A 10,415-nucleotide genomic window follows, 5' to 3' on the forward strand; every position below is an offset into this window, starting at 1 on the left:
AGCATTGTCGATTTTTTTTAGGCAGAGCAGAAGAAAACCAAGGACAGCTTCTTGTATCACCTGTCCTGTTGGACGACAAAATGGCGACTCCAGTGAAAGTGGCGAAGACAGAGTCCTGGGATGTCTGCTTTGACGCCGCCGTGGAGGTGGCCAGAAAAGCTGGGGAGGTGAGATACGGTCTTTGAGAGAGATATGAATAAGTTGTTTTGCATATTTCGTTGCCTTTATTGTTGTAGCTCACCTTGAAAGTCATTTTATTGCCTGAGGGGTGGGAGGGCGTTTCGTAAATGCGGAACTTCTTTTTTTTTTCAGCATGATTGGGAAATCAAACTCATCATAATTCTATAATTCTATTGCCGTACCCTTACGAAGACTGACTTTGTTAACATGTAGTTTACAAAGATTTAGGATCAGGAGCTATCCGGGGCTATCAAAGATACAATTATTGGAATAATTCATCATTTTGTGCTTGTTATATAACGTTATAGGAGATCAGAAGTGCCTTCAGCAGTGAAAAGCGTATCGAGACCAAGTCGTGTGCTGTGGACCTGGTGACAGAGACGGACCAGAAGGTGGAGAAGATGATCATCTCCACACTGAGAGAGAAGTTTCCCACCCACAGGTGAAAATACAACTGTCAAATTATAAAGCAAGACATGATGATCCTTCTAACAATTTGCATGGGAAAAGTGTCAAAGATGATTTCTCCAGAAAGGCGATTCAGCATGTGATAGTACTTACTTGGCAGAGATGGCACAGTGATCATGCTGTCCACCTCTTCCAAGGTAGAGTGGTTTATTTATCGTTTTGTGTGCCCCTCTTTAGGGGCTACTATTTTTTGTTTGGTTTTGGCCAGACATGTTTTGTTAACGACTCACAGGGGCTTTTCCTTTGACATTGGGCAAGCATGTGTAGTCTTAATTATGATCCTCCTTATTGTTGTAAATGTGATGATGATGAGTGAATTGCATGTAACCTCTATTACCCCTTTTCTACCAAGCTGGCCCAGTGATCACAGAGAGACAGTACAGCAATAAAAGATTTAACTGATTGCTCAAGAAATTCGTTCCATGAATGAAAAACAATAAACACATTTGTTTGTTGTCATGTCTTTTAAATCATACTCTCACATCTTACAGATGATCATAATTCAGTGTCCAATTCTGAAACCAAGGGTCGCCATACGGTCACAGTTCAAGGGCCTTAGACTACATGTAACTTAGACTAGTTAGAGTGGCTCTTAAGGCTTGCTCGGCACTGACTAGTAGCATGCAAAGATGTTGTTGAGAAGACTGAAGAATCCCTGTCCTTTTGTATCAGTTTCATCGGTGAGGAGTCGGCAGCGGCAGGTGAGAAAGTTGAGCTGACAGACAACCCCACCTGGATCATCGACCCTGTGGATGGTACCACTAACTTTGTACACGGGTGGGTACAGCTGTGTTTGTTTGGATCAGTTCGACATTTGAGAACAAATATAGATCAGAAATTCTCTAACCCACAATGTTTAAAGTTTTCAAAACTTTCAAGTTTTAACCATATTTTTTTTACCAACTTCAGGTTCCCCTTTGTGGCTGTGTCTATTGCCTTGTCAGTCAACAAAGAGGTAAGGAACCTTTTGTCAAAGCACTAAAATGTTTAAAAGTTGAATCTCCAAGCAGATTTTTGAAAGAGAAAAAAATGAGTTTCTACTGGCCAGTAGTCAGGAAAACAGAGCATTCAATAACACCCTAATTGTTTCTCAAACATTATGTTGTACACATATGTATACTCTTAATGTCACTAAGTATGTTATATGGCAGAAGTACAAGTGGCAGTTCTCACTGTTTTTACAAGTATGTCATTGACTAGTTGGAGGTAAGTTTTTAGGGATCACTGCTAACAAGGTATTTTCTTTTTTTTTCTTTGCATGTTAGGTTGTGGTTGGTGTTGTTTACAATGCCATTCTGGACCAGATGTTCACAGGACAACTAGGGAAGGGCGCCTTCATGAATGGGAAACCTATCCATGTATCTGGACAAGAAGGTAACCTATGGCTCTCTTATTTCAGAGAAATAAATTTCAAATTTTTACTTCCAAATACTATAGTTATCACCAAGAATCCCACGTGTTGTATTTTGTCTAAAACTTTTAAAAGTAAAAATTCTCTGTTTTCCACAGAACTTAGCCAGTCCCTGCTTATCTCAGAATTTGGGTCCAGTAGAGACAAAGAAAAGATGGACCTTGTCTTCAGTAATCTGGGATCTTTTCTTAACGAGAACAACTCAGCTCATGGGTAAGTCTGTAGCATGGTTTTAGGAACATATTTTTAGATGAGACATTGTCTTCCTGTGTAACACTATGTATGTCCTATCTTTGTCTTGATACAGTATAACATGCCTAAGAAATACATCTCTTCTTGTATTGAATATTGAGCATAGCGTGTAAAATATGGTATTTCATCATTGATTCTAAACGCCTGGTCACATACATGTTTGTTGTACAATTCTTGTATGCTTGCAAACTGAATGAATTCTTTTGAAAGTCATGCATGTATCCTCTAAGATTTAGCTGTCTTGTTTTAGAGCCTTGCAAAGATAGCACCAAATTTCAAACAGATCCCCACTGTACTTCTCTCTACAATACATGTTGCACATAATAGCACCATCTGTTTTTCTGTTTCTGTTCACCACTTTTCCTCAATGTTAAAATCTCTCCTCTATTTTCTGTGTCCGGTACCACAGGGTACGGTCCATGGGTTCCGCTGCACTAAACATGTCACATGTCGCCTGCGGTGGCGGGGACGCTTATTTCGAGTTCGGAATCCACTGCTGGGATGTAGCGGCGGGGTACCTAGTAGTAAAAGAAGCAGGCGGGGTTACTTTAGACACCACAGGTGAGGATCATCTTTTTTGTACGTTTGTTTTAGGTGCAGATTTCTTGGCTCAGCGGCTCTGGATATGTGCCAGATAGCCATTGGTGGAGGAGACATGTACTTCCAGTTTGGAATCCACGTATGGGACATCGCAGCGGGGGCACTTATTATTAGGGAAGCTGGGGGAGTAGTGTGGGACACCTCAGGTAGGAGGAAGCTGGTGTAATAGCAGTATAACTTAAGCTGTGAATAGGAAACATTTACGTAATTTTTTTCACATTTTGATGATTTGTCATAGTCACTAGTATTCTTTTGACATCACCTAGCGTGTAGTTATGTTGCATCTTGCTAGAGGGCACATTTTCGTCCAAATATTAAATGAATGTGTAAAAATTGATGATAACTCATGATTACTCTCTTCATCATGTACCTGTTTGGTAGTTATTTTGTGAAAGCTTAGGAGCTTACTTTGATTTGGAGGAAAAGATTTTTAATAGATTCTAACCATGCTATTTTTCTGTGGACTATTTTGCAGCAAACCATGGAATAATGGAATATTGTCACTACAAAGTTTAAAAAAAACTAAGAAATAAAAGGCTTGAAATGTTTCAGATTGAATCTAATCCCATTTTTTTTCACCTGCAGGAGGACCATTTGACATGATGTCCAGACGTGTCCTGTGTGCCAGTAGTGTGAAACTGGCCAGGACGATAGCAGAAGGGCTGACACAGATGGAACTAGAACGAGATTAACTCAACTTTAATATAGCCGACTTTTGCCCTCTTTACTTGTATATGGTGTCGTAGGTATCTTAAGTTGCAATTCTCATGGGACATGCAGTTTTAATGGATTAATTTCTTGGACAAGTTAAGGAATTATTAAAACATACAGAATTATGGAGTGGTAGAGGTTCTTTATTATATATATATAATAACAATGTCATTGTGTAACAATATCATTGGTACAGTTATAAGAGAACACCTCAGGAGCAAAATATTTAGGTGCTGTATTGCAAAGCATCATTGATATCCTAGACTTCCACCTATACATGAAATATACTATAATAGTATGTTATAATAGTATATTAGCCCAAAATGGTAGGAAGTTTTACTTTTTACTATAGAGTTTCTTATAATATCATCCTCCTTACTTCTTTTATAAATGAAACTGGTAGGTAAAAGTTGAAAAAACAACTTCTATTATGATAGCACATAATATATGGAGTAATATGCACAGAAATTAAGTGAGACTATGTTGTATTGGTAATAGGTAATTGTATTGTGATTATTGTTGTCTTAACAATATTATATGCTATCCCCAAAGTGCATCATACATTATCAAAGAGTAGGAATGATTTGGGTAATAAACATCTTATGACACCATATCACACACATCGATTTGATTGGTGAATTCATGCCCGTAGCCAGGGGGGGTTCGGAAGAACCCCTCCACAAGGCTCAAAGGTCTACTTTTTGGTCCACTTTTTATGTAAAGGTCCACTCTTTGGTCCACTTTTATGTAAAGGTCCAAGATTTTTCTTGAAAAGTTGGACTGGAATCGTAGAAAAACTGCTCCCTTTGTCATTGAATAAAAATTTACCTCTGATTTTTTCTCGGAAATCCTCTCAAAAATGCACGAAATGCCTTTTTAGAAGGTTCATTTTTCAAAATTTTCCGGGGGAGCATGCCACCGGACCCCCCTAGGAACCTCGCGCCTTCAGCACTCGAGGTCCCCTCAAGCAGCGGGAAGAACCCCCCATTCAAAATCCTGGCTACGGGCATGCCTATACATGTATCTGAGCTGCACATTTGTAACACAATACATACTAGTAGTTAAGTTCCTGTTGAAAGGTAATTTGGCATGTGCAGAGTAAACTTTGGCTTCTACATGTAAAGGGACCTTTTCACATCAGCAAAACTATTTGTTTGAATGCTGAATCCTATACATGAGCTGCATATTTGTAATTATAGTACTGCTGCTTTTCCAATATAAGGTAATCATTTGGCATCTGAAATTTGGCTTGAATGTGTAATGGCATTTTTACATCAGAGGAACAGTAGGTAGAAATTCTACTTCTTTCTAGAAGGACTTCAAATTGAAAGCTAGATGAGTAAAAAAAATCCCAGTTCTGAAATAGATGTGTGAGTCAGAGGGGTTTTTATGATGTGCAGGCCTTGATTGGCCAGTATGAAAAGGGGATTCCCCTGATCCTGACGTCACTATAATTTAGTATAAAAGAGGTCAGACCAGCAGTCACCTGACTCTTTGCTGTTGGGCCAGTCTTCAGGGAGCTCACCTACGCACAACAGATTCAAGGTAAAGTCTCTTTACCTCTGCAAATAAGGTTGTGTTTTATAGGCATTGGTTTGTCAGTGAACAGGGTAACAAAAAAAAGATATTCGTATATGTAGCCTTGCCATAACAAATTAACTTCATGTGAGTCGACTTGGTGCTTTTGGTGCCCGATTGCCCACCTGCTACATTCATTTAAATGCTTGGAACAAGGTTGTTCTTAAGCACATTTGGCTTTTTCCAATCGTCTATTGGTTAAACGGTAGGCAGCAAGGAAAAGTTTAAGGGACAGAAAAGGAAGTGGGGAATCAATTTATGGGCAAAAAAACCCCAAAAAACTCACAGGCCCAGGTTAGGTATGTGATAAGTGTAAGAGGAAATTTCCATGACGTAATAAAAAGAACCTGATTCCTGATTGGTTACCATCGTTGGGGATTCCCCCGATTCAGACAATAAACATGTAATGAACCAACCTAGCTTCCTTCGCAGACTTGTGCAGTGGCGGCGTTAATTTATTCGGGGATCCGGATCGACGCGAGTAAGCCCCTGAGGGTGTTTTGTGCGTTGTTGTGCGGCGAGAAACTCCCTCGTCAGCAAAACTCCCTCTGCATCATAACTCGCGTCGCTCACGAAAAAATCTTAACGCCGCCGCCACCGCACAAATCTACAGAGGAGACTAGAGCCAACCGTCACTGCGCTGTTTCGCTTTCACTTTTGGGCTGTATTGTATATAAAGTTTGCAAAGCAGTATGGTTAATTATAAATAAGGGGAAGAAGTCTGTCATCTCCGATTGTCTTATTTTATGAGAGTATATAGATCTAATAAAACTTTCAAAGTGTATGATTCTATATTTTCCTCAAGTAGCTCATCATACCAAAACTCATACGTGTTATCCGCATATCTGTTGACAGGCCTAGGCATTGTTGGTCTTACTTAAGGAGACACATAGCCATCCCAGTCCTATCGTTCGACGATAACAACGCAGCTCCAGGAAACGTAGTGAAGATGGAGTGCCAGTGGGATGAATGCTTCGATGCTGCCGTGGAGGTGGCGAGGAAAGGAGGGGAGGTAAGAGGATAGCTCTGAGCGACTTTAGCCTTAGAAATTGATGTTTGTTGTTGTTGCTGTCCATGCCCTCTTGCCATCATAACTGCCAGTGCAATCTAGCCTGGGTGTCATCCTCCGTAGTGGTAGTTGCCGCCCGCTCCCTAAGGCTACCACCTCTGTTTTTAACGTACAACTCATTGAACGTAGAAACAGGCTCATACACTGACTGAAATGGCATGGGTCGTCTTAGGCCCAATTTAGACATAGGTTTCAAGGTGTCGGGACTGCCGACATCTGGTCAGCGACGCTTTTTTCGGTGTCTAAACACGAAATACATCAATGCGCTAGCAGTAACATCCAAATGTTTTGTACTACGCGTGGTAGGAAATCAAAAGTGCCTTCAGCGGTGAAAAAAGTATCCAGACCAAGTCCAGCGCCACTGATCTGGTCACAGAGACAGACGGAAAGGTGGAGAAGATGATCATCTCCACACTGAGTGGAAAATTTCCATCTCACAGGTCAGACTGTTGAACTTGTACTCTTACAACAGGAGATGACATTAGTGAACGAAACTGATGTTTTCCTATTGGTGCAAACAAATTAAAAATATGGTTCTTAGGTCATTGTTTATCCTAATTTGAATGCACCTATGTTATAACACGTACAAGAGAAGTATCTCAAGAAAAAAGAGGAGGAGAGTAAAAAATTCAAAATTTCTATTGACTATCAACAGAACTAACAAGGGTTGATAATTTCATACATGTAGTAAATGATGAATCGTAACTAGAATGGCGGTGTCATTATACTAACTTTATCCATTTAACAGTTGTTTTACTGTTGTGACGGTACGTTGTAAAGTCATTCTCAAGTATGCTTTCATTTATCAGTTTCATCGGTGAGGAGTCTGCAGGTAATAAAGTGGAGCTGACAGACAACCCCACCTGGATCATCGACCCTTTGGACGGTACCATGAACTTTGTACACGGGTGGGTACTGCTACATCATTAGCCCTATTCCCACTAGCTAGGATGATACTAGTATTGTCCGGATCGAGCCGAATTGACTCGTTTTGATCTGGCTCGATCCGGCTCAAGGCTGGATCTAAGCGAATCAATTTGGCTCGATCCAGACAAATTTATCCTAGAGGGAAAAGGGCCATAGTGTCTGCATCATTTGTCCGAGTGTTGATAATTTGCCTATTGATGGTAGAGTACTGCTACCACTAGCAATTAGAAAATTAACGGTTATCGCATGTTTCAGGTTCCCGTTTGTGGCAGTGTCAATAGCGCTGTCGGTAAAGAAGGAGGTAAGTATATACTGTAACCATGTCAGTAAACAAAGGCCTTGTTCACCCTAAATTGCCTGAACCGCGATTCGGGTAACTCGGATTCCTCACGTCTGGTCTACGGGCCACAGATCCCTTTCAAACCGTGCCCGATCACTAGTCCCCTAATCTACACTCATTGTTGTTTGATGAAAACACGCAAAGTAGCGTGTTATCAATGTCAGAGCGTACCTTGGCCAAATGCCGGCGTGGTCCCGCCATGTAATATCCATGTTCCCTATAATTTACTATGGCATTTCTACGAGAAAGGCTGTTGAAAGTCAGTGGCATTGAAGTTGTGTACTTTGTATTTCAGGTTGTGGTTGGTGTTGTTTACAATGCCATTCTGGACCAGATGTTCACAGCACAACCAGGGAAGGGCGCCTTCATGAATGGGAAACCTATCCATGTATCTGGACAAGAAGGTACTCAACGATCTCTTACGGGACATGAAACTTCTTTCAGAAAATATGGCATTCGTGTGTGAAAAAGAAGGAGCCATTTAGAGCGTAGCAGTATCAACATCAAATTTTGTGTTTGGATTTTCAATTTTTGGCAGGGAATATCCTGTTTGTTTTATAAGATTTTGTTTAAGTTTAAAAATGCAGAATTGAAGCTACATCATATTCTATGTTGTTAATTCGTGACGGTGGCGACTACCTCATATTCTGTGTTTATGTACATAGGCAGGAAGTGGTCTTCTCTTCGGAGCTTGCGAAGAAGAAAATATACCATTTTCCACATCACACTTTGCAGCTTGCACATACTGCTATGAAAGTTTCTTCAGTGTTGCTTTAACAAGGTGTATTTGTTTCTACTACAGATGTCAAGAAGTCCATGCTTATTGCAGAACTTGGGAAAAGTAGAGCTAAAGACAAGGTGGACAAGGTCTTCAGTAATCTGGGGGCGTTCTACAACGAGGACAAGTCGATCCATGCGTAAGTTTGCAAAGTACGCAAGAAAAAGTTATATAACTCAAGCAACTGGATAGATTTTGAAAACGGTCAGATGTTGCATTGGCTACTTTCGACAGTGACGGAATCTGTAGTTGAACAGGTATTTATCCAAAAGGTATGAATTGGTATGTTAAGTTTGCGAACTTCACAGTTTATGTTGGAAATTATCATCTTGATGTCACTAATGTGGCCCAGTGATAAAACCTTTTTTTTCTAATTCCAACATGTATCTGTATCTGTATCTGTATAGCCGGTATAACTGCTTTCGGCGTAACACACCAGCTTGTGATCACAAGACGTAGTGACGGCACACTCAAGTTTTTTTTTTAACTTATATTAATGCCGCCACCAACACAGGGGACCATACAATACTCATTTTCACATGAGCATAGTGAGGAAAGTCTTTCCCAAGGGCACAAGATCGGTGCCACGTCAGGACTCGAACCCGGGACCTCTTGGTTCCGCCGTGGTTGCGCCACACGACGCCACAAAACCATTGCACCGGGTATAAAGAGACAGTGCGCTTGTGATAACGTTACAGTCCGTAAAGGTTACTACAATTTTTGCCCTCAGGTGCAGAGTGCTTGGTTCTCCAGCTCTGGACATGTGCCAGGTAGCGAGCGGTGGTGGAGACGCGTGCTACTTATTTGGGGAGTACGGAATCCACGTGTGGGACATCGCGGCAGGAGCACTTATTGTTAGGGAAGCCGGGGGAGTGGTTTTGGACACCACAGGTAGGAAGGAGCAGAATAACCTTCTCCATTGGTACTGCATATGCCAAAAACTAATAGAGAATCGGTAGCCAAGGGGCTACTTCAATGTGCTTAAGGTTAATGTGTTAGAGGAATAAAACAACTATTTATGTAAGTTTTCTCAATATCTCATCTAATTATTGTGAACCATAGAACATTGTCACTACAAAATTAAAAAAAAAACACAGTAAGAAATAAAACGGCTTGAAATGTTTCAAACTGAATCTAATCTCATTTTTTCACCTGCAGGAGGACCATTTGACATGATGTCCAGACGTGTCCTGTGTGCCAGTAGTGAGAAACTGGCCAGGACGATAGCAGAAGGGCTGACACAGATGGACTAATTCAATAGTCACCGTTTCGAGTTGCCCATATCTTGAAAAAAATCTTCACATTGTAGTATTGTTCTCAGCAAATCTGGCAACTTTATCATTTTAGTTAAAGGTGGATGTGATGTGTTTGCTGTGCATATTTAGACACTCAAGATACACGTTATTTCTTTCACTAGCATACACGTTTATCTGGGTTGGTAGATCACGTTATGGAACAATCAAACTGTTGTATCGAAAATGCCTACGTCGCCAATTTTTTTTAGTTGGAGAACAGCTTTATTGTTCCATGAAATACAGGTGTATTTAGATGCCATGACTAACATGACAAAGATACAGAAATTTAGATGTTATTGTATGTGTGTGAGGGTGTTTTTGTGGGTGTGTGGTTGTGTTTAAAGCGACTTTTAGTATATACAGTCTTGGAGTTGACAAATTGCTGATAGCGCGTAAAAGTTTGTAGTACGTGCCTTAGTTTCTACTAAGTTCCACATGTAAGTGTTGTGTGCGATACTGTAGCTATAACGTTACGTGCATACTGACATGCATGAGTCGTCAGTAGCTGATTTTCTAGATTTCCAAGATGTATAAAGAAGTAAGTGACAATATTATATATCTGAATCTGTGAATTAGAAAAAGTGAATGCTGAAAGTATTTTGTTGTGAATTCTGTGCCAGAGGAAAGATCGGCTATTGTTAGAAATCTATTGTACGCTCGTATCGGTACGTTTCACTATCAGGAGACATTTTGCTTCCTCGTGTTCTATTGTGTCTATGAAATTAATGTCTGTATGGATACATGTATATAACTTCAGTAAGCAAGGTTTGTAACCGGTTTGTAGAAATAAAACTTGACGGAACTTC

At 40.4% G+C, this 10,415-nt stretch overlaps 2 protein-coding genes across 3 annotated transcripts; both read left to right on the forward strand.

Annotated features, from left to right (window-relative positions):
• The first annotated feature begins 61 nt into the window (after window positions 1-61).
• Window positions 62-4,236, forward strand: LOC109473972 (inositol monophosphatase 1-like). 2 transcript variants are annotated; one of them, XM_019774163.1, is made up of 8 exons: window positions 62-167; window positions 489-622; window positions 1,321-1,425; window positions 1,558-1,603; window positions 1,914-2,022; window positions 2,158-2,272; window positions 2,906-3,057; window positions 3,497-4,236. In XM_019774163.1, the coding sequence occupies exons 1-8, from the start codon at window positions 81-83 to the stop codon at window positions 3,601-3,603; spliced, it is 855 nt and encodes a 284-aa protein (XP_019629722.1). In that variant the 5' UTR covers window positions 62-80; the 3' UTR covers window positions 3,604-4,236. The 2 variants fall into 2 exon arrangements, with proteins under 2 accessions (XP_019629722.1, XP_019629721.1); XM_019774162.1 differs by lacking the exon at window positions 2,906-3,057 and adding an exon at window positions 2,721-2,872 and having other exon boundaries at window positions 3,497-4,234.
• An 821-nt stretch (window positions 4,237-5,057) lies between these two features.
• Window positions 5,058-10,415, forward strand: LOC109473973 (inositol monophosphatase 1-like). The gene is made up of 9 exons (XM_019774164.1): window positions 5,058-5,167; window positions 6,056-6,212; window positions 6,576-6,709; window positions 7,079-7,177; window positions 7,452-7,497; window positions 7,832-7,940; window positions 8,339-8,453; window positions 9,045-9,205; window positions 9,473-10,415. The coding sequence occupies exons 2-9, from the start codon at window positions 6,150-6,152 to the stop codon at window positions 9,565-9,567; spliced, it is 822 nt and encodes a 273-aa protein (XP_019629723.1). The 5' UTR covers window positions 5,058-5,167; window positions 6,056-6,149; the 3' UTR covers window positions 9,568-10,415.

Source organism: Branchiostoma belcheri, unplaced genomic scaffold (assembly GCF_001625305.1).
Source record: "Branchiostoma belcheri isolate BF01 breed outbred unplaced genomic scaffold, Haploidv18h27 scaffold3, whole genome shotgun sequence".
Lineage (NCBI taxonomy): Eukaryota > Metazoa > Chordata > Leptocardii > Amphioxiformes > Branchiostomatidae > Branchiostoma > Branchiostoma belcheri.